We start from the raw sequence: 23869 nt of genomic DNA, 5'->3' as shown, positions 1-23869 counted from the left end.
TAATTTTTGGCATTTTAATTATGATGTGTCTGGGTGTGGGTCTGTTTGTGTTCTTCTTGTTTGGGGTTCTCTGTGCCTCCTGAACTTATGTGACTTTTTCCTTTACCGGGTTTAGGGATGTTTTCTACCATTATTTCTTCAAACACCTTCTCTATTCCTTTCTCCCTTTCTGCCTCTTCTGGCACACCTACTATTCTAAAATTGTTACGTTTCACATTGTCCCACAGCTCCCTTAAGCTGTCCTCCTGTTTTTTAATTGTTTTTTCTTTTTGGTTCTCTAATTGAGTGATATTTTCAACTGTCCTCTAATTCACTGATTCGATCCCAGCTTCCCCTAATCTGCTGTGTACTCCTTCCAATGTGTCCTTTATTTGTGTTATGTCATTCTTTATCTCAGACTATTCTTTTTTCATAGTTACTATATCTTTTTCATACTCTTGAGCATTTTTAACATCATTACTCTGAACTCTGTTTCAGATAAATTTCTTATCACTGCTTTATTTATCTCCTCTTATAGAGAATTCACTAGTTCTTTCATTTGGAGGTTGTTTCTTTATCTCCTCATTTTGGCTGCCTGTTTGGGTTTGTGACTCTGTATTAGGTAGATCCTCTACACCTCTCAATCTCTAGTGCAGGACAGTGTCAAACACTGCTCCTGGCTAATTAGATCAGGCAAAGACTCAAAGCCTCCAGAGACCACCTCTGTCCACAGACTGTTAGGATTCCAATTTGAAATTGTTCCCAGGCAATCCTCCTCATGTGTGGTGAGAGTTTTTTAGTCTCTTAAGTGGCCTCAGGGCAAGGTGTTTTCTAATAGGAGGTGTTGACTGTCATCGCCCAGGCAAGGCAAATGTCTGTGTGGGAAAGATGTCCTCCGCTGTGTGAGGGAATGACTCAGCCCAGGATATTGGGGGTGTCTGCCTTCTGACCTCTATCCCCCAAAACCCCAGTCGTAGGTTCTGCTCGCACAGCTCCAGTCCACTTTACCCTCCCCTTCTTAACCACTCCCCCCCCCCCTGCTTGGGGATTAGATCCCAGAGTTCTCAGTTGTTCCTCCCACCACCACCACCACCACACGCGCCCACCCCCCCCCCCCCGAAGCTGAGATATCTCTCCAGGACTTCAGTTGCCTCTGCAGATGCCAGCCCGGCCAGCCCATTCACGCCTCCACCTCTCTTACCATTCTCTTGCAGTCACCACCTTCAGTCCTTGGGTATCAGGGTTCTCTCCTGTGAGTTTTCCATTGATTATTCAGAAAGCCTTTCCATATTTCAGTTGTAATTCCAGCTTGTTCCTGGGAGCATGTCTGTGCAGCATCCTCCTACTCTGCTGCCATTTTTAATCCTCCCAGTTTCATTTATATTGTCACAGATAGATTCTTCATTACTTTATGGTGTTTCTAAACATTTTACGATGAAACCCATCTTTGTGCAGCTATGAAAATTGTCCATCTGTCTTTCCTTCATCCATCATTGGCCTCACGAGCAAGTAAGACAATTTCTTTGGCTTTTCTTCAGGCAATAGTTCTGAAGGTCAAATGTTGGAAATAAGTCTTCTGGGACTTAAAATCGAGGGACGGCAGTGCTGGCACCTCCTGGAGGATCCTGAGAAGAATGTTCTTTGGCTCTTCCAACTCCTTGAGGTTGCTGCATTCTTTGGCTCTTGGCCTCCTCCCTTCCTCCAATGTCTGTTTTCTAGAAGATTTTTAAGTAACCTTATAACTGGTTTTGAATTCTATATCCAGTAGTTTGCTTTTTTCCATTGGTTTCATTTGTAACATGTTTCTTTGTCTTTGTGTTTTAGCTGCTTCCCTGTATTTGTTTCTATGTATTGGGTAGACCTGTATGTCTCCTTGAGTTGGTAGAGTGGTGTTGTGTAGTAGGTGTTCTGTAGGGCCCAGTGGCTCAGCCTCCCCAGTCACCTGAGCAGGGTACCCTAGGTAAACCCCTTTGTGGGCTGTGACCACAGTCATGTTGTAGTTGAGACTTGATTGCTGTTGGTGTCACTGGGAGGAATTGACCTCCAGGCCATTTGGCTGTGAGGACCACCTGTGACTACAGTGGGAGAGCTGCTGTGAAGGAGACACCCTTATGGAACAGAACTTGCTTCATTGGAACTTTGCTGTTCACTGAGTCTGCTCCTTGAGTGTGTCGCTTATGGATGTGTAGAGTTGTAATGTGGTATGTTCTCACACTGACCACTAGGTACACTGGCTCTTGGGTCTCCAGGGAGGTGCATAGTCAGCCATTGCCTTGATCATCCAATAGGAGCTACAGGGAGATCTGCAGATTCCTCCTCTTTATATCAGGTTTGGAAGTGCCCAGATGAGGCCCAACTATGAAGCAAGGCAGATTGGTGCTAGTGCCAGGTCTTGGGCCTTTTATTGATAGGATTGGGGCTCCCTGTCCTAACTGCTGCTTGTTTGAGAGATTTTAGCCTGAGCAAGGACAGGCCATTCATACGCAAAAGCGACTGCACAATTCATGAGTTTTTAACATTTCTGCACCCGATGTTACAGTTGAGTCTAGTCTAAAGTGACGTTCAGATGGCAAACTAGTAGTTTAGGGTTGGAAATTGGATGAGACAGGGTCTTAGGGAATCACCTGAGTGGAACAAACAGAAATGGCTACTAGTTAGCCCTGCAACCGGGGAGATCCCAGCATAGGAACAATGATCCCTGCGAGCACCTCTGTCTGGGAGAAAGCCGCTCCTGAGTTCCTGCCCTGATGCCAGACAATCCAGTTCCTCCCTGTATGTGTCTGTGTCCCCCAGAGCCTCACTCTGGTGCTGAAGTTCAGAGGAAGCAGGACCTTGTAAGATCAGTTCCTGGTGCTGGCCTTTTAAGAGGAACAGCTGGGACTCCAGCAGTCTCTGTGTCACTGAGCTCCAGTCCACACTGGTTTTTACAGCCTGTAATTCTTACTGCCCGTAGGGACTTCTTTTAGCCAGCTCTGGCATCCTGGACTGGAGGTCTGGTGTGGGGCTGGGACCCCTTGCTCCTTTGGGTGGCTTTCGCAGAGATGATCTCCCTCCCGATTAAAAAAGCGGCACACGTGCGTCCCGGACCAGTCTGTTCCATGCCTCCGCACCACCTACCAGTCTCAGTGTGCTTTCTTCTTTACTTATCTAATTGTAGGACTTCTATTCTGCCAGCTTTCCATTGGTTCTGGATGGTGGTGGTTCTGTATTTTAGTTGTACTTTTGATATGGTTGTGGGAGGCAGCAATTACGGTCATTTACCTATTCTGCCACCTTCCTTTCTCTGCATACAAGTTCTTTGGTTAATCTCTTCCCACCCACCTTCCCTCGCCTTCCCTCTGAGATTGGACTGTCTGTTCTGTGCCTTTATGTCCCTGGATCTATTTTGTTTATCAGTTTATTTTGTTCAATAGCTTCCACATATGAGTGAGATCATGTGATACTTGTCTTTCTCTGACTTGCTTTTTTTGCTTATAATACTCACCAGATCCTTTCATGTTGTCTCAAAGGGTAAGAGATCCTTCTTTTTTACTTCTGCATAGTATTCCATGGTGTAAATGTACCACAGCTTTTTTACCCACTCAACTACTGATGGGTACTTGGATTCTTTCCAGATCTTAGCTATTGTAAATTGCGCTGCTGTGAACTTAGGGGTACATATATTCTTTCTGATTGGTGTTTCGGATTTCTTAGGATATGTTCCTAAAAGTGGGATCTTAGTGGGTGGTTTTTAATATGTCCCAGAGTATGTAAAGAACCTTCACTAATTTATAGACCTGTTTAGTAAATTTGTTTTATTGTCTATTGAGTGATTAATTTAGGAAATGTAATTGTCTCAAAGTTAACTTGAAATATAGCTTTGGAAATGTGTAGCCATTAAAATCGTCTTTCAGATATATGTAGAAAGATGTTAATTGTAATTTTTGTGAAAGGTGTGTGACAAGGGAGTATGTTAGGGAGCCCATTTTGTTTGCACATGTACACGAAATATCTGTATGTAGGATTTACACCAAGGTATTAATTCTGGTTTTTTCTCGGAGGATGGGATGAAATATGGCTCATTTTCTTTTTCCTTGTTGTTGTATTATTTTTAGAAAGAGCAAAAGCAGCACACTTACCGAAATATGTGAGTTTTCAGATTTTTGAGGTGCTAAATTTTAGTATTTATATTTACCATAGTTTTAAGAAATCCTGATATTTATAAAATTATACTACATAATACATTTTTTAAAAAGAACTCAAAATTTCTTTTCTGAAGAGAAATAAGGCAAGGAAATACTACCTTCTAGAATTCTCTTATGTTGAAAGTTCGTATTTTTCAATGCAATTTTTTCTTATTTTCTGTGTAGTTGTCTAGCATGTAAAACTCCATAGAGTCAGGAAAACTAAAATTTGAGCACACATTATTTATCTACTTGGTGTGTGGTGGGTGTGTTTGGTGTTATGGAGGAGGAGGTAGGGGGTGGTCTTTCTGAAGTGAATTTAGGTGGGATTTGCCAGGACATTCATGACAGAGCTTTTGCATGCTCAGTGACATGGTTTATTTTGCTGATCTCCTGTGACTTACTGTGTTATCTGTAATTCTTTTTTCATTATTCCAATGATTTTTAAATTTTTCAACCTAATTTTGAGACTCGTCCAGTTAGCGTGCCGTGGGTTGTGTGGTACACTTTATGTAGAATCACCACATGTTTGAGCTGGGAAGGCCTTAGAGCTGAAGTGGTTCGGCCCCTTCTTTTCTCATGAGAACGTTGCTCAGTGGCGTTGGACTGAATGACCCGAGGTTTTCCCGACTGTTCTAGGGTAGCTCTAAAGCAAGAGCTGTACACTTCAGGCCACACTCCCCACTACCCTGACCTCACCTTCTCTGCTGTCCCCAGTCTCCTGTCTGACACCTGCACTCCTAGATGTTTGTGCTGTAACATGTGATTCCAAAGTGTGTCCTCTTACAGAAATGCAGTGTACACAGAGCTCATTTAAAGGAGCCACAGAGTTCCTTAGTTTGTAATGAAGTTGAGATTATACAGGAGGGCTTCTTACCTTTAAAATATATTTTTAGATTTAAGTTATATTTTAGAGATTAGTTAACATTAAACACCAATTTTTATGTGTTATTTCAAGAATGGTGACTTAGCCCAGCTGATGTGGCTCAGTGGTAGAATGTCGTCGACCTATGAATCAGGAGGTCAGGGTTCAATTCGGGGTCAGGGCACATGTCTGGGTTGTTGGCTGGATCCCTACTAGGGGGCATACTGAAGGCAGCTGATTAGTGAGTCTCTTTTATCATTGATATTTCTATCTCTTCTTTCTGTTCCTTTCAGAAATCAATAAAAAATTATATTTTTTAAATGGTGACTTAAAATCAGTCACTAAGTATTTAAAGTTTTTAAAATGTATATTAGCAGTAATAATCTCTAATATATGTACATACACATATATACACATGTGCCTAGTATGCAAATTGTCCCCTCAGGCGTTTGATGGGGAGTTTGCTCGCTATGACATGCGCTGACCACCAGGGGGAAGCACAGAACAAAGGGAGGCCCTGGCCGGCAGCTGGAAGGCCCCAATCGGCCCTGATCGCTGGCCAGGCCTAGGGACCCTACCCATGCACTAATTTTGTGTACCAGGCCTCTATAGTCTATCTATACTAATATTAAAGGTAATATGCTAATTAGACCGGACGTCTTCTGGAGAAAACCACGGCAGGGGCTGAGGCAGAGGCGGTTAGGGGTGATCAGGCCGGCAGAGGAGAGCAGTTAGGGGCGATCAAGCTGGCAGGGGAGGGCAGTTGGGGGCGATCAGGCCGGCAGGGGAGGGCAGTTGGGGGCAGTCAGGCTGGCAGGGGAGCAGTAAGGGGGTGATCAGGATGGCAGGCAGAGGCGGTTAGGGGCGATCAGGCAGGCAGGCGAGCAGTTAGGAACCAGTGGTCCCAGATTGCAAGAGGGATGTCCAACTGCCCGTTTGGGATCGGGCCTAAACCGGCAGTCGGACATTCCCCCAAGGGGTTCCAGGTTGGAGAGGGTGCAGGCCGGGTTGAGGGACACTTCCCTTCCTGTCCCCCCTGCACAAATTCTGTGCACCGGGCCTCTAGTGAATATATAAAGGCCTAAGCAACCGTTAACGACCGATCGACTGGTTGCTATGACACACACTGACCACCAGGGGACAGACGCTCAACACAGGAGCTGCCCCCTGGTGGTCAGTGCACTCCCACAGCCAACCTCTCATGGTCCCTCCGCCCGGCCAGCTGGCCAACCTCCTGTGGTCCCTCCCCCAGGCCAGCTGATCAGGACTGGGTGAGATGCCCTCAATCACCCCAATTGCTGGCCAGGCCGAGGAACCCCACCCATGCATGAATTCATGCACTGGGCCTCTAGTATAATGCATACTATTCTAGTATATTCACATCCTGCAACATCTCCTCAGAAGGAGCAAACTCAGCTGTCTTATGGTGGGATCTCTGGCAGCTTGGGGTTTTCACTCAGGAGCAGTGGGCAGGGTCCCTGCAGCCTGGCGTGGGGCTCATGCATTTGAGGAGTTAATACAGACAGATTCCAAATTGTACAGTTTCCTCAGCTCGCTGCTTTTTGGAAGAAACATATTGAGCAAGTATTTACTGACTCTTATTTCCCCCATTCCTTTTTAGGCTTCTCTACAGCTTAGCCTTTAATGCCAGGTTTCTGAGGCACCTTTGGGTTCTCATATCCTCAATGACAACGCAGATGATCACAGGGTATGTATCCCACAGATTTAGAAATTGAGCTTAAGGAAGTAGCAAATAATAAAAAATTACTGTATAGTATTTTAAGTACTACTTATATCTAGCTTATTTCATATTAGAAGATAACTTCTAAATGCTCTCAATTTCATAAAAAGAAGTAACCAGTGCCAATTTTACATCAGTTCATCTGTATTATTAGGAGTATGGCTTTATCTGAGGGTAAATTTCTCTTAAAACTCAGTCATTTTTGGAAAACAGAGACTTGACATTTCTTTGTTCCATATGACTTGCCTGTGCTTTTGAGATTGAAAATACAGATTTGAAGCAAATTTTTTGAACATTTTTATTGATTTCAGAGAGGAAGGGAAAGGGAGATAGAAACGTCCATGATGAGAGAAAATCGTTGATTGGCTGCCTCCTGCCGCCCCTCACTAGGGATTGAGCACCCAACCCCGGATATGTGCCCTGACCGGGAATTGAACTGTGACCTCCTGGTTCATAATTCAATGCTTAACCAATGAGCCACACTGGCCAAGCTGAAGCAAATTTAGTACCATTACAAATATTAAAAGATATCAAATATTGTAGAAGTTGGTTTTTAAAACTTTATGTTGAAATAATTTAATTTTTCTTATCTGAATCATTATGTCACTTGAAGGCAAGAATCTTTACATATTGAAACTGAATGAGTAACAGGTAGAGAAATGAATGTTCATGCAAACTGTCTTAGGCTATTCCCATAAGGAACGTCCCCTCTGTCAGAGGTCTAAGTTGGTCCCTCCACACTGTCATGCAGAAAGGTGGCATGTGTGACTCAGTTTACTGGGGACAGAACTCAGGATGCACCTGCTTGTGAGGCTCATTCCCTGGAGATACAGCCTCGTCCAGGGCCCAGCTGGGAGCCAGCCCACAAGAATGAGAGGAAGGCCCAGGTTTAGGGCCAGACAGTAAAGAAGAGTGTTTCTTTTTGTTTTATTTTCTTTTGTTGTTTGGCATCTTTGGAGGTGAGGGTAAGAAGTTGAAAGAAGGAATGTTTGGGGGGTGAGGTGGAGTGCCCAGCATTTGAGTGTGCCTTCATTGGCATTGTGGTTAGGTGTGATGTATTAGATGGGCTAGGCGTCTCGTGTTGACGATCCTGACCTCGAGCTTTTCAATGTGGTTTGCAGAGAAAGGAGGGTCCTGTTTTAGTGCCTTCGTGTCAAGGGCATTACAGCCCTTGACAGGTGAGGAGACTCCAAACCTCTCTCAGGACCCCCTCACCTTAGACTGCTCTGTGTGGTCAGTGACTGCTCGTAAAAGCAGAAGCAGTAACAGAGCTAGGTGATGAACTTGGACAATAGAAACAGGGCCCAGGGCTGAGAAGGGGAGACTTTCTTCCTGCAGTTGAGTGGCTGGTTGGTTCCTGGGTTTTAGTCTGTTGTTTATTAGCCTACATTGTTAGAAGGACTTCACCTTTCCTTGAGGTAGATTCGTTGCTCCCATGAATGTGAAGTTCTCTGATTGTGTTTGTCTGGTGTCGTGTCTTCTCTCCTCCCCACTCAGGTCGATGGTGCCACTGCTTCAGGTGATATCAAGGGGCTCTCCCATGTCCTTTGAAGATTCCAGCCGCATCATCCCGCTCTTCTACCTGTTCAGCTCCTTGTTTAGTCACTCTCTGATCTCCATACATGATAATGAATTCTTCGGGGACCCCATAGAAGGTGAGACCTGAGGAATCCAATTGTTGCTGGCCCCTTGGCCTCACCTCTCCAACCCCATGGAGGACAGGGAAGCCTTCATTCTTCTAAGTCTGTCGGTGTGTGAGAACTTTCCTAAAATTGTGATGGGAGTTGGCTTGTTTTCCAGCCGCAGGTCAGAGACAATCATCCCTGATGCCTTTCACTCTGGAAGAGCTGGTGGTGCTGTCCCGCTGCCTCCGCGATGCCTGCCTCGGGATCATCAAGCTAGCTTACCCGGAGACCAAGCCCGAGGTCCGGGAGGAGTACGTCACCGCGTTTCAGAGCATCGGGGTGACCACGAGCGCCGAGATGCAGCAGTGCATCCAGATGGAGCAGAAGCGGTGGATCCAGCTGTTCAAGGTCAGATGCAACACAGGGCGCTCTCCTTCCCGCGTCAGTAGGCGGGATTCGCAGTCCCAAACTTTAAATTAAGTCATTTTGTTTGCCTTTTGTTGTTGTTGGTTTTTTTGGGGGGGGTTGTTGTTTTGCTATTTTAGATGTTGTGTATTTAGTTCTTTTTTTTTTACTTATTTTTTATTTATTTATTTATTTATTTTTGTTAATCCTCACCCAAGGATATTTTTTCTATTGATTTTTAAAGAGAGTGGAAGGAAAGGGGAGGGACAGAGAGAGAAACGCTGATATGAGAGAGACACATTGATTGGTTGCCTCCCGCACACATCTCAACCCCGGCCAGGGATTGCGCCTGCAGCTGAGTACGTGCTCTTGACTGGAATTGAACCCACAACTCTTCAGTCTGTAGGCCGACATGCAAAACCGGTTAGGTCTCTCTTTTTTTTTTAATTAAATTTGTTGGGGTGACATTGGTTAATAAGATTATATAGGTTTCGAGTGTACATTTCTTTTCTTTTTTTTTAATATATTTTATTGATTTTTTTACAGAGAGGAAGGGAAAGGGATAGAGAATTAGAAACATCGATGAGAGAGAAACATCCATCAGCTGCCTCCTGCACACTCCCCACTGGGGATGCGCCCGCAACCAAGGTATATGTCCTTGACTGGAATCGAACCTGGGACCCTTGAGTCCGCAGGCCGACGCTCTATCCGCTGAGCCAAACCGGTTAGGGCTCAAGTGTACATTTCTTATTGCTTGTTTGGTTTTTTGTTCATCCTCACTTGAAGATATTTTTTCCATTGATTTTTTTTTTAATTTATCTATTTTTTATTAAATTTATTGGGTTGACATTGGTCAACATGAACATAGGTTTCTGGTGGGGGGTTCTTTTATTTAAAATATATTTTTATTGATTTCAGAGAGGGAGAGGGAGAGAGAGATAGAAAAAACATCAATGATGAGAGAGAATCATTGATCGCCTGCCTCTTGCCTCTTTTTTTTTTTTTTTGCCAGTAGATGGTTCTATCCACTGAGCCAAACCAGTTAGGGCTGTTTTATTAATTTTTTTGTAAAGTCTTTTTGTCCTCTCTTTCATTCAGTTCTGCTCTAATTTTTATTATTTTCTTTCTCCTGACTTTGGGTTGCTTTTATTCTCCTTTTTCTAGTTCTTTAAGATGTGATGTTAGGTTATTTACTTGGGATTTCTCTTGTTTCTTGACATAGGCCTGTAATGACCCTCTTGTTACTTCTTTCACTGCATCCCAGAAGCTCTGATATGTCATATTGTCATTCTCACTTATATATCTTTTGATCTCATCTTTTATTTATTCTTTAACCCAGTCATTCTTAGTAGTATGTTGTTTAATCTCCGCGTATGTGTGGGTTTCTTTACTTCCTTTTGGCAGTTGATTCCTAGTTTCAAGGCATTGTGGTCAGAGAATATGCATGGTATCATTTCAACCTTCCTGAATTTGTTGATGCTCGTTTTGTGACCCAACATATGGTCTATCCTTAAGAATGTTCTATGTGCACTGGTGAAGGATGTATAATCTGATGTTCTGGAATGAAAGGTTCTGTAAATGACAATTATGTTCATTTGGTCTAGTGTTTCATTTAAGGCCGATATTTCTTTATTGACTTTCTGTTTGGTTGATCTGTCTAGAGCTGTCAATGGAGTATTAAGGTCTCCAACTATGATTGTGTTTTGATCTGTTTCTCCCTTTAGCTTTGTGAGTAGTTGTTTTATATACATTGGTGCTCTCTGGTTGGCTGCATATATATTAAGAAGTGTTATGTTTTCTTGATGCAGTGTTCCCTTTATCATTATAAAGTTCCATCTTTGTCTCTTATCTTTGTTATCTTGAAATCCATTTTGTCAGATGCAAGTGCAGCTACATGTGCTTTTCTGTGGATGTTATTTGCTTGGAGAATCATTTTCCACCCTTTTACTTTGCAAATACCTTTTTCTTAGCAGCTTAGATGTGTTTCTTGTAGGCAGCATATGGTTGGGTTTTGTTTTTTTTATCTACTCTGCTGCTCGGTGCCTCTTTTTTTGCCAGTATTGGTTCTAAGCAGAGAAGTGAATACTCTATTTATGGCCTTAAAAGAGTTCTCAAAGAAAAGGTGAGGGGAGAGGGGTGGCAAGTCTAGAAATAGAGATGCCAATTAGGAGGCTCTTCCCATAGTCTGAAGAAGAAAAGAGAATGACTAGGGTGGTGCAGTGAAGGGGTGATAAGTGGACAGATACAGAGTCTACTGAGACGAAAAGGCCAAGAAGACTTGCTGAGAGGCTGGAAGTAGAGAGGTGCTAGAAAGGGGGGAATCTAAGATAACCCCTAGGTTTGGGTCTTGAGCAACTGGGGGTATAGTGGTAGCATATACTGATGAGGAGACAGAAGGGAACACATTTGGTGTGGAAAGACAAAAGGTCTTCTTTTGGATGTGTCCAACTTGAGATGTCTATGATGCACCCACTTGGAAAAGCCTGGTTACCGTTGGATGGCTGTGTCTGGAAGTCCGGGGTGAAGGGGAGGTCTGGGCTGGAGAGAGGAATTTAGGAGTCCTGAGCATGTTGTGATGTTTAAAGCCATGGGAAGGGATGACTTCCCTTTGGGGGAGGGTGTAGATGGCAAAAACGTAGAGTCTGGGATGGAGGCCAAGGACATGACAACATTTATCAGTGGGGTGGGGCGAAGAGGAGGCAGCCTTTCACAGGAGACTGAGTGTGAGCTGCCAGGGAGGTAAGAAGAAAAATATGGAGTGTGGTTTGGGGCAAAGTAGGCATAGAAGCCAAGAGAAGAGAGAGATTTAGAAAGATACTGGGATTGATTATGTCTGGCAGCCCTGAGCCAGACCCTTCCCCAGTAGACAGCTCTGCGCCTCAATGTCTGCTTTGCTCTTCACTGGTCTGCATCGCTGTGCTTTGCTCTCCATTCTGTGCCAGTCTGCTCTGCTCCAGTGAGACATCTTCAGTGTTTTAGCTCAGTCTTCAGTCTTTGATGGAAAAGAGAAGTGCACTCCCTCTGTGCCTCTTAATTGGTGAATTCAGACCACTTACATATAGGGTAATTGATGTTTGAGGATAGCTCTGTGCCTCCATTGGTTCTTTTCCTTTGTGTTTCTGTCTGTTGTTTTTGTTTGGTGGCATTTCATACTTTTTTCCTCTTTTTTTTAAAGCTTTATGTCCTGATTTGGGGATTTTTGTGTGTGGTTATCATCTACACTAATAAAAGAGAAAAATGGTAATTGGCGTACGACGATACCCTTTTCATTGGCTAATCAGGGCTATATGCAAATTAACTGCCAACTATGATTGGCAGTTAACTGCCAACTAAGATTGGCAGTTAACTGCCAACAAGATGGCGGTTAACTGCCAACAAGATGGCGGTTAATTTGCATATGTAGGCACAATGCAGGGAGGCGAAAGGGAAAGCAGGAAGAAGCCCCCTGCCACTGACAGTGATCTGAAACCCAGGGGGGAGCTAAGAGCTGGGGGGCAGGGCAAAGGCGGCCCTGGGGCCGCCTTTGCCCTGCCCCCCAGCCATGATCGGAGAATCAGGCGCCTTTGCCGCCCTGGCCAGTGATAGCAGGAAGTAGGGGTGGAGCCAGCGATGGGAGCTGGACACGGTCGAAGCTGGCAGTCCCGGGAGCTAGGGGTCCCTTGCCTGGGCCTAAAGCGGAGCCCACGATCGCGGGGCCGCTGCAGCTGCGGGTCCCCGCTGCCCGAGCCGGATGCCTCAGCCAGAGGCGTTAGGCCTGGGTAGGGGCGGAGCCTGCAACCGCGGGGAGCTGGGGGTCCCCTGCCCAGGCCTGACACCTCTGCCAGAGGCCTCAGGCCTGGTCAAGGGGCCGATCCGGTGATTGGTGATCGGAGGGTGATGAGGGTCAACTCCTCTGGCCGAGGCATCAGGCCTGGGCAGGGGGCTGAGCCGGGGATTGGGGGGATATGATGGTCCCCTTGCCCAGGCCTGAAGCCTGGGCCAGAGGCGTCAGGCTTGGGCGGGGGGTGGAGCAAGTGATCAGAGGGAGAGGGGGGTCCCCTGCCCAGGCATGATTCCTGGGCCAGAGGCCTCAGGCCTGGGCAGGGGCCAGAGCCAGTGATCGGGGGGAGATGGGGGTCCCCTGTCCAAGCCTGACACCTCTGGCGGAGGCGTCAGGCCTGGGCAAGGGGCCGATCAGGTGATCAGAGGGTGATGGGAGTCTACGCCTCTGGCTGAGGCATCAGGCCTGGGCAAGGGGCAGAGCCAGCAATCAGAGGGGTCTGGGGGTCCCCTGCCCAGGCCTGATGCCTGGGCCAGAGGCATCAGGCCTGGGCTGGGGGCAGAACCAGTGATGGGGGGAAATGAGGGTCCCCTGCCCAGGCCTGACACCTCTGTCAGAGGCGTCAGGCCTGGGCAAGGGGCCGATCCTGCAATTGGAGAGTGATGGGGGTCAACGCCTGAGGGCTCCCAGTATGTGAGAGGGGGCAGGCTGGGCTGAGGGACACTCCCTCCCACCCACCCCCCCCCCCCCACCCAGTGCACGAATTTCGTGCACCGGGCCCCTAGTTAGGTTTATAAAAAAAATAAAGTTGCATATGTACCATAGTTGTTTTTCTTTTGAGTGCATCTGATCTTCATTCTCCTTTGCCAGTTCAGACTTTTACCCCCCTTTTTATGTTTTTGTTGTCACAAATAATCCCTGTTTATGCTGTAAGTTTTTTGGTGATCTTACTCATAGTGTTGTGACCTTATATTCTCTGTTTCAGGTAAAATAACTCCCTTGAGTATTTCCTGAAAAGGAAGTTTTCTGGTAATAAACTTCTCAACTTCTGTATATTTGGGAACATCTTTATTTCTCCTCCATATTTAAAGGGTAAATTTACTGTATATATTATTCATAACTGGTAATCTCTATCTTTCAGACGTTTGAATATTTGGTTCCACTCTCTTCTGGCTTGTAGAGTTTCTGCTGAGAAGGATGAAATTCTGATGGGTTTTCCTTTGTAGATCACTCCCTTCTTTTCCTGGCTGCTCTGATAATTTTTTCTTTGTCATTAATTTTTGACAGTTTTAATACCAAGTTCCTTGGAGAGGGCCTCTTTGGATTGAGACAACTATGTTTTCTGTTTGCTTCTTGGATTTGAGGACCTAGTTCTTCCAATAGGTTTGGGGAGTTCTCATCTTCTATTTGAGTAGACTCTCCATTGCCTACTCCCTCTCCTCCTCTGCAATGCCTATAATTCTAATACTGCTTTTTCTGATGGAGTCAAATAGTTCTTGTAGCACTCTTTCATTTTTCTTTATGCTTAGGTCTCTCTCTTTTTCCCTCTGCGTCATTTCTTGATTCCTATCTTCAATATCACTAATTCTTTCCTCCGTCTGGTTGGCTCTGTTTTCTATGTCCAGTAGTTCACTATTAATCTTAATTGCATGCTTCATTTCCAGGATTTCTAATTGGTTCTTTTTTAAAGTTTCAATCTCTTTCATAAAGTACCTGTTTTGTTCATTGATTTGTTTTCTGAGTGTGCTGAATTGCTTGTCTGTATTTTCTTGTGTTGTTGAGGATTTTCAGAACTGTGATCTTGAAATCTGTCATTTATATCACATATTTCCATGTGTTCCAGCTTGCTTTCTGGGGATTTTTCATTTTCTTTCTGCTCATCCTCATTACTGTGGTTATTCATGGTATTTGCTGTTCTCCTTTCCCTAGGCATGAATACCTGTCTTTATTAATGGCCTTCTATATAGCAGCTTTCTCTGAATAGGGTCTTTCTGCTATGTTTCAGTAGATGGTGAATTGCAAGATTTTTTACCTCTGTGATCTCCCATTCTTGACTTCCACAACTTCCTTAAGAGAGTATAGCCAACACTGCTTGGGGATAGCATTTGTTTTGCCCTCACCATAATGGTGACCCCTGATCTCCATGGGGTACTGCCTCAAGCACACCTCCTAGGGATCAGTCACAGAGGAAAATAGTGGTTCTACTGCAGCAGCTCTTGGTTTACAAATAATATGCTCCTGGACCCGACTCCAAGGGCAACAGGAGGCAAGTTTTGGGAGTCCAAGTGGCGGCAGGGCTCTGTGGTTCCATTTCTTTGTCTGAAACACCACTGCCAGCCTGACAGTGGAGAACTGCACAGCAGAACCCCCTGCTCTGTCAGACTTCTGCTGACTCAGATACTGTTTGCTCCCTCCCCGCTTTGCCCTGTGGAGCTACGCACACACCACCACCCCTCACCCCCACCTCCTCCCGCTTCCTGCAGCTCTCTGTTTCTCCTGGCCAAAGGAAGTGCCTGCTGCCACAGGCTTTCTCCTCTTTCCCGGCCAAGCTTCGAGCTCCTGGTTGCAGGGCTACGTCTGCAGGCCATCTGCGTTTCCTCCCTTCTCATCTCCCCATTTATTCCTGATTGCCCACCTTTAGATGTTTCAGTGCGTGGGTCTCAGGTGTGCATCTGTGTTGAGCAGGGATTTCTTTGTTGAATTATAGTTGGTTAAGCTGATGAAATTTCAAGGGGAAAGGACAAGGTGTGCTGTCACAGCGCCATTCCTCTGATGTCACTCCTCCATTGCCTTTTAGCACAAGAAGAGAGGGAGAGAGAAATATTGATGCGAGAGAGACACATTGATTGGTTGCTTTGGCATGTGTCCTGACTGGGACCAGGCATTGAACCTGCAACCCAGGTATGTGCCTTTGACTAGGAATTGAACCCTCAACCCTTCACTGCACGGGCTGACACTAACCATTGAGAACACCAGCCAGGGCTCAAGTGTACATTTCTGTAATACATGATCAGCATATTGCATTGTGTGCTCACCACCCAAAGTCAAATCATCTTCCATCACCATATATTTGGCTCTCTCTGCCCTTTTCTACCCCGGCCCTTGACATTTGCCTTCTTTTAAAACCTCGTTTTTACATTGTTAAATGCATCTGTTAAAAATTGCACTAAGATAGAATTGTGCTTGAAAGAAAAATAAAATTGCACTAAGTACTTTTGATGACAAGGTAAAATAAAAATAAAATTTGTAATGAGTTCATTTTTATTTTGCACTAAAAGATCTCTTACAGATTTTTATTTTCTTAATCTTTTAAGAAATAACATTAGTGGAATAAGGTCGTCAATTTATTTATTTTTTTAATATATCTTATTGATTTTTTACAGAGAGGAAGGGAGAGAGAGTTAGAAACATCGATGAGAGACAAACATCGATCAGCTGCCTCCTGCACACCCCCCACTGGGGCTGTGCTCGCAACCAAGGTACATGCCCTTGACTGGAATCGAACCTGGGACATTTCAGTCCGCAGTCCGATGCTCTATCCACTGAGCCAAACCGGTTTCGGCCTTTATATTCAACTTCCATTAAATTAACGACCTTGCCCTACCTGGTTTGGCTCAGTGGATAGAGCACCGGCCTGCGGACTGAAAGGTCCCAGGTTCGATTCCGGTCAAGGGCATGTACCTGGGTTGTGGGCACATCCCCAGTAGGAGATGTGCAGGAGGCAGCTGATCGATGTTTCTCTCTTATTGATGTTTCTAACTCTCTATCTCTCTCCCTTTCTCTCTGTAAAAAAATCAATAAAATATATTTAAAAAAATAAATAAATAAATTATTTTAAACCATCTCCGTCTTTAACCACGCAGAAAGAGCAGTTAGGAGATTCCCTGGCTGGAATGTTGGCAGGAAGCTGCCACCACTGAGAGAGACTGTAACTATTGGGGTAGAAAAAAAGAAAAGCAAAAGGGCGCTTGACTTCCCATGAAATTTCTGCAGCAAACACATCTAGTCAGCTAAAATTGCTCATTAAAGGAGTGAGAGCAGAAGAAATGCATTTTCCAGATTGAATGCTAGATTTACAGTCCGTTTAATGCTGGTGACCTCTCGCGCACTAATGCTCAATTCGAGTCATCAGCTGTCCCTTCAGGTCTTTTATCACTGCTTTTGTCAAGCTATCTATTTAATTGAAAGAAGTTAATTGAATGAAAATGATCAACTAAGCTTGTATTAATATTGCTAATGGAATTTTCTTCTTGGCCATGTTTGGAGAAAGATGTCAAGCTAGACTTTAGGAAAGGCCCATTAATGCTTGCACTTAACCTGATGGGCTAATTAAGGACTGCTTATTCATCCTACGAGTGCATGACAGTCTCTATCCAGCCTGCTGGGCCTGATTTTACAACGCATTTCACTTATGAGCATGGGCATTAGTATCAGAGAGAGTAACTGATAATGTTTTGATTGTACTGAATACAGTCCTAATGCATCATTGAATTTATAATTTGTGCAGATGGATGTAATAAATGTTTGCATAATTTATTTTATTACTTATTTCTATATTCCCAGATAAACTTTGAAGGTCACCTGTTGAGCCCTTAATATATCCTTTCTTAAAGATTGACAATTTTACAACTTTTCTAAGTTAAAAATAAGCCATGTACCTGTTTAAAACCCATAATTCTTATGTAAACATTTCCTGGATATGAGTATTATGGTAGCATATGTGTTTTCCTTTAAGTATTTAATTAAGCTCTGGAATCTCTGTTAATAAAGCTTTCCATTTTGTAGATATAAGGTATTGTGTACAGTATCAGATAATCTCATTATTTTATAGCACCTATTGAAAATTCAATAATTTTCATATGACAGGCTTATCTTTTGAACCTAGGAATCGCTGACTTTAATAATACTGTGTATTTTCCCCTTGGCCCTACTTATTTTGTTTAAATATTAAATGGAAATTTCATAGTGAATTTTTTTATGCCTCAAAATGACTTATTACCACTTTATTATAGATTGAGGTTTTTTGAAAACTAGGGTGAAAGTTCACTATTTTGGGTAAAGGATTATTTTAGGTTTGAAATTGAGTTGTTACAAAGACCTTCTGAGTTTAGAACAGAATAGTTTGCAGTTTTTTTTAACATGATTTCTGTTCTTTGGGGGAAAAATGTTCATTGAGCCAAGGCCTAAAAATAAAATCAAGGTATAGTCTTTGAGTAGAAAGGGTTCAGCTGCTATTAGGTTTTCTTCTTTTTTTTTAATTCTTTATAAGTTAAGTTATTACAAATGTGTCCTCATCCCCCCCCCCCATTAACCCCCTATTTCCCCCTCCCCCCCCCCCCCCCCCCCGCCATTCATGCTCTCATCCCCCTGTTGTCCATGTCCATTGGTTTGGCTTATATGCCTGCATACAAGTCCTTTGGTTGATCTCTTCCCCTTACCCCCTCCCTCCCCTACTTTCCCTCGGTATTGATAGTCTGATCGCTGTTTCTCTGTCTTTGGATCTGTCCCTGTTCATCAGTCTATGCAGTTCTCTGTATTCCACAAATGAGTGAGGTCATGAGGTATTTATCTTTCTCTGACTGGCTTATTTCACTTAGCATAATGCTCTCCAGTTCCATCCATGCTGTTGCAAAAGGCAAGAGTTCCTTCTTTTTACCGCAGCATAGTATTCCATTGTGTAGATGTACCACAGTTTTCTAATCCACTCATCTGCTGATGGGCACTTAGGCTGTTTCCAAATCTTAGCTATGGTGAATTGTGCTGCTATGAACATAGGGGTGCATATATCCTTTCTGATTGGTGTTTCTGGTTTCTTCGGATATATTCCTAGAAGTGGGATCACAGGGTCAAATGGGAGTTCCATTTTTAGTTTTTTGAGGAAACTCCATACTGTCTTCCACAGTGGCTGCACCAGTCTGCATTCCCACCAGCAGTGCACGAGGGTTCCCTTTTCTCCGCATCCTCTCCAGCACTTGTCGTTTGTTGATTTGTTGATGATAGCCATTCTGACAGGTGTGAGATGATACCGCATTGTCATTTTGATTTGCATCTCTCGTATAATTAGTGACTTTGAGCATGTTTTATATGTCTTTCAGCCTTCTGTATGTCCTCTTTCGAAAAATGTCTAAGTCCGTTGCCCATTTTTTTATTGGATTGTTTATCTTCCTATTGTTAGTTGCATGAGTTCCCTGTAAATGTTGGAGATTAAACCCTTATCGGTGATATCATTGGCAAATATGTTCTCCCATGTAGTGGGTCTTCTAGTTGTTTTGTTGATGGTTTCCTTTGCTGTGCAAAAGCTTTTTATTTTGATGTAGTCCCATTTGTTTATTTTCTCTTTCGTTTCCATTGCCCTAGGAGCAGTATCAGAGAAGAAATTCCTTCGGCATAGTTTGCTATTTCGCTGCCTGTGGATTCCTCTAGTATTTTTATGGTTTCCCGTCTTACGTTTAAGTCTTTTATCCATTTTGAGTTTCTTTTTGTGTATGGTGTGAGTTGGTGGTCTAGTTTCATCTTTTTGCATGTATCTGTCCAATTTTCCCAACACCATTTATTGAAGAGACTGTCTTGACTCCATTATTTGCTCTTGCCTCCTTTGTCGAATATTTATTGGACTAATAGGTTTTCTTTACCTTAAGGATGTTCCCATGGTGTTAAGATAGAAAAGATGCTCCATAAGGTGAAATAACAAGAATCCCCCTCAGTGGACACTGTGTTCTGGACAGTATTCTGAGAGCTTTTTGAGTATTAACCCTTTGCGGTCCAATTTTATTTTTGGAATTCAAACAGTCTGGTCCAAATTAATTGACGGGATTGAATGTTGAACCGGTTTGCGGTGTCGACCTCAGCCTCAACGTTGGACCTGCTTCTAGCACCTGGTCTGTCGAGTCAGCCTCGACGTTGGATCGAAAAGGGTTAAAGGACTTAATGTGTTGACTCTAAGGACAGTAACTCCGTTTTTCCGTGTTACAGTTGGTCGCACAGGTAGTGGGTGGGGAGAACCAGAATAAACGATTGGCATTTGTTATATATTGCAGCGCCACATTTGAGTTGAAGAATTCAAGGTAGAATCAACCAAGAAGGCAGCAGCATTGCCTTTCGTTAATGGACAGAATTGCAGTGATGAGACCTGACTCCCTTGACCGCCAGCCGTTCTCCTTTTCAGGCCCACGCGGGCCTCTGGCGCTGACTTCTGGAGCGGCTGTTGGCTGGTCACAGAATAGTGCTTTAAGTGGAGAGAGTCATCTTTCTTCATCACTGTGGGAACTGGGGTCAATCTCTAAGGCCTGCGTTGACACTGCTAAAACAGTTTATGCATTTATCAAATTCATAAACCCCTCCTGGCATGTCATCGATAGCTCTGATTGCTTTAGCCCATGTGCACTCTCAGACGACATGCACGTGGGTAGCTCCCCCACAGGAGGAGAAGTGGGGGGGCAGGAGGGACTCGTGCCCTGCCTGCCACACCTGGCTGGACAGAGAGGGCACAGTACGAGGGATTTTCACTGTCCTGGTGTTGACTTGTGTTTTTCCATTTCAAAAAGACTTTTAAAAGTTAAGTCCAAATAACAGCAGACAGACCCTAGCTGTGACCCTAACACACCACCGGCAGCTGTATGTTAACCGAGGGGCGCAGAGCAGTGGCCTGTGTCCTGGTGGAGCTATGCCACATCCTCCTGTCTTTTAAGAGACTATTCGCTTTGTTTTTTACTAGGAAGGAGAATGGGAATGTGCTGGGAACACTGTTGTCTTTATAAAAACACCCATTTTAGCAAGTGGTGACCAAGGGCTGGACAAGCTCTGGGAGCCTCTGGCAGCAGGAGTCCACGTCAGATGCTCTATGACTACAGGTGAGGGTGTCTTGACTGTCACAGTCCAAATACCCCAGGAACGGTAACTGCGCCCGTGCTGGGGTCGTAACTAAGGCCAGACTGAGTCCCTGGCCTTCAGTGTCATTCTTTATACAGTGAACAAGACAGGCATCCAGCTAATCGCAGTGAGATAGGACAGACATCCAGCTAATCCCAGTGAGACAGGACAGACATCCAGCTAATCCCAGTGAGATAGGACAGAGCCCGGAAACGGTGCCTGGAGCTCACAGGTGGGGGCAACACAGGTCTTTCCTGCAGCTCAGTTGACTCCAAGAAGACCCAGCGTTTGGTCTCCACAGTCCTGTTCGCCCAGCAGGGCTTTTCTGGCGGTTCTTATGTTTCATTTTTAGGTGTTCTTCGCTATGAAATCAACTTCTTACAAATTTCCTACTTGACATATTTTACCATATTACATATTTGCCACACCTAAGTCCCTGCAAGTTATGTATCCTTTACTTTGTATTGAATTTTTTGTAAGACTTGCCTAAGTTGTTTTGATTTTACTTACAGAGAACTCTGATTCAGTTTAAAATTGTTACTCCAGCTTTTCTTACCTTTCACCATCTTTAATCAATTTATGTAATTTTTCATGGTTACCTCCATAAATTTTCTTTTTTAGTATCAAATATTTGTGATAGTGAAAATGAATGCAGAGAAAATGAATGTGCATAGAGGTGTTTTGACATCATAAAAAGGACCCAGTTAATAAGCGCCCTGTCGGTCACCGTCTGGAAGACAAAACAGGCTGGGCGCTTAACGAGTTAACTTTCATGGTTTCTTAAAATTTGTATTTTTTTGTGAAACTTAGACGAAACATAGTTTTAACGAAGAAGTTAGTGGTCCCTGTTGCATTTAAGATAAGAGCTTCGGCATTTCTGCAAAAGTATTTTGGACTGGGTGGTCCAGAGCTAGTACTGCCAGACTTAGTACACAGATATGTTTCACCTAGTTAAATTTGACTTCAGATAACAAATGCGCTTTTAAATATAGACATGTCCTGTGTAATATTTTAGGTAGTCTTATACTTTGAATAAAGCAATATTTGGGACATACTTATACTAAAAACGTAATTGGTGCCTGTCAGAAATTCAGACTCACTAGGTGTGCAGTGCCTCCCGCAGGCTGCGCAGGGTCCTCCTCACATCAGGCTCCCTGTCACCTTCCGCTTGTGGAGATGCTTTTCCACAGTGACTTCCGTCTTGGCATCCCGTCCTTGATATACACTCTTAGGCTAAATCACTTTTTAAAAATATATATATTTCATTGATTTTTTTTCACAGAGAGGAAGGGAGAGGGATAGAGAGTTAGAAACATCTATGAGAGAGAAACATCGATCAGCTGCCTCCTGCACACCTCCTACTGGGGATGTGCCCGCAACCAAGGTACATGCCCTTGACCGGAATTGAACCTAGGACCTTTCATGCGCAGGCCGACGCTCTATCCACTGAGCCTAACTGGTTAGGGCCTAAATCACTTTTGTATCTTCTTTCTTAGTCCCTCTGCTTCCTTTTTTTTTTTTTGGAAAGAGGAAAAATAATCTAGGATATTTAAGTAATATGTGATTAGTTCTTTTTTCACATTTACAGTGTGAAACATGAAAGAAAATAAATACCCTATATTGAAACTTTGTGATGCTTAATTTCACAATAATGTAAAGGAAGAATGTAAAGCATGACATTAATTGCCCACAGGTAGTTTAATGATATTAGTGACCTATATACAATAAATGTTCTCGTAAACATGGTTTTGGTGGAGACGAATGCCAGGAGATGGTGGGGGACACTGTTTCCTGGAGTTAGGAGGCCTGGCGCTGCCCCGGTGTGCCTGTGAGCATGGCCCTATCCCCAGGTGCTGCTTCCTCTGCTGTACAGTGGGGACGATAAATTCATGAGGGTGCCAAGACTCCAGGGATGGTACGTGGAAGCCAGAAGGAATAATGGAGTAAATGCACCGAAATGTTTTTCAGAAAGCATGTCTTTAAGATGCTAATAGTTGTGGCATATTACGGCTAAATTTCAGCACAACATCTGTTAAATTTGAATTTATAAAGTACCAATGTAATTGGCTGTGAAATTGGGGAGGTAAGACACTGTGCTTCATCCAGGAAGCCTGTGTTTGCCTGCATCGCAGGAGCGCATGGCTCCCTGTGGCCTGATCTGGGCCCCAGATCAAGGGAGCAGAGCAGAATTTCCACGAATTAGGTGCGTGGGCAACGACCATATTTCGTTCTGTCCAGCAGTTAACCAGGTGGAACCCAAATCTAGGGTGTCTTCATCTTCTGAGCCACCCGCGAAGGCAGTGGTCCCCAAACCTGCTCTGTGTGACCTACTCCCTGAGCACCCCCAGCACAGCCGGCCAAAGTGAAGGAATCTGGCGGCTCATTTCTGCTGGTTCAGAAAGGCGGTCACCAGGGTACTAAGGGAGGCTTTCAAATGCCACCAGGTGTCACAGATCAGTGGGTTAAGCTGTGCTCTAGTTCCTGAGAGGCTTTTACTGGTGCTGTGGGTCTGCATGGCCAAATGGTCAGGGATGGCTTCTTCTCTGTCTGTGGGCATGTCATCCAGGTGTCCCAACCACAGACCCTGTCTCAGCACTTTCATGGCACAGAGCTTCTGGGATGGCGTCGTGAAAGAAGTGTCTGTGCCCCCGATGCTGACGAGTGGGTGTTAAAGGGACATCTCTTAACTATTGAGATGATGCGATCTTGCTTGTCTGGTGGATGTATTTGGAAACTTATCACATTATCCTAATTTACCGTTCTATCCAAATTATATTTTATCCTAATTCCTTATGCAAATTACCTTTTACTTAAAAGACAGGCTCACTTTTTCAGAAAACACCATTATAGTCTTAACTTTAACTACAGAATAGTTGTATGTCAAATCTTGGGGGTAAAAGTTTAGAAATTTGGATTTACAATTTTATGCTGCTTTATCTTTGTTTATCACAAAATACATTTTTACTTAATATAGAACTTTAGGTCTTTTAAATAGACAGTGGCATTAGATCTTATTAGTTATATGTTATAAAACTTACAATTTATTATTGATCCCAAGTCAGTTATGGAGGTTTCCAGTAGCTGGTTGGGCTGTGTTCATAGGAAGCTAGTGCACCGAGGACCCAGTGCTACAGGACGACACTGCGGCGAGGGAGGGCGTGGCTGGGCGGGGCAGTCGGGGAAGAAGCTTTGTGAAGAAAGTTAGACCACTTGCCCTGGCCAGTTTGGCTCAGTGGATTGAGTGCCAGTCCTCGGACTGAAGGGTCCTCGGTTTGATTCCGGGCAAGGGCACGTCCCTCAGTTGCAGGCTAAATCCCCAGCACTGGTAGGGGTATGGGGGCGGGGAGGGGGGCAACCAATTGATGTCTCTCTCATAACAGTGTTTCTCTGTCTCTGCTTCCCTTCCACTCTCTCTAAAAATCAATGGAAAAATATCCTTGGGTGAGGATTAACAAAAAGATA

At 44.2% G+C, this 23869-nt stretch overlaps 1 protein-coding gene across 1 annotated transcript in view; it reads left to right on the top strand.

Annotated features, from left to right (window-relative positions):
* Window positions 1–23869, top strand: part of UBE3C (ubiquitin protein ligase E3C) — a 113668-nt gene that overhangs the window by 48651 nt on the left and 41148 nt on the right. Inside the window, exons 11-13 of the mRNA XM_081101867.1 lie at window positions 6629–6715; window positions 8246–8403; window positions 8549–8781. Coding sequence (XP_080957993.1) covers window positions 6629–6715; window positions 8246–8403; window positions 8549–8781 — 478 coding nt within the window. The remainder of the gene's footprint in view (window positions 1–6628; window positions 6716–8245; window positions 8404–8548; window positions 8782–23869) is intronic.

The sequence above is a fragment of the Myotis nattereri genome (assembly GCF_964212035.1).
Source record: "Myotis nattereri genome assembly, chromosome: 11".
In the NCBI taxonomy this organism is placed as follows: domain Eukaryota; kingdom Metazoa; phylum Chordata; class Mammalia; order Chiroptera; family Vespertilionidae; genus Myotis; species Myotis nattereri.
This window is presented reverse-complemented; position numbering and strand designations above follow the sequence as displayed.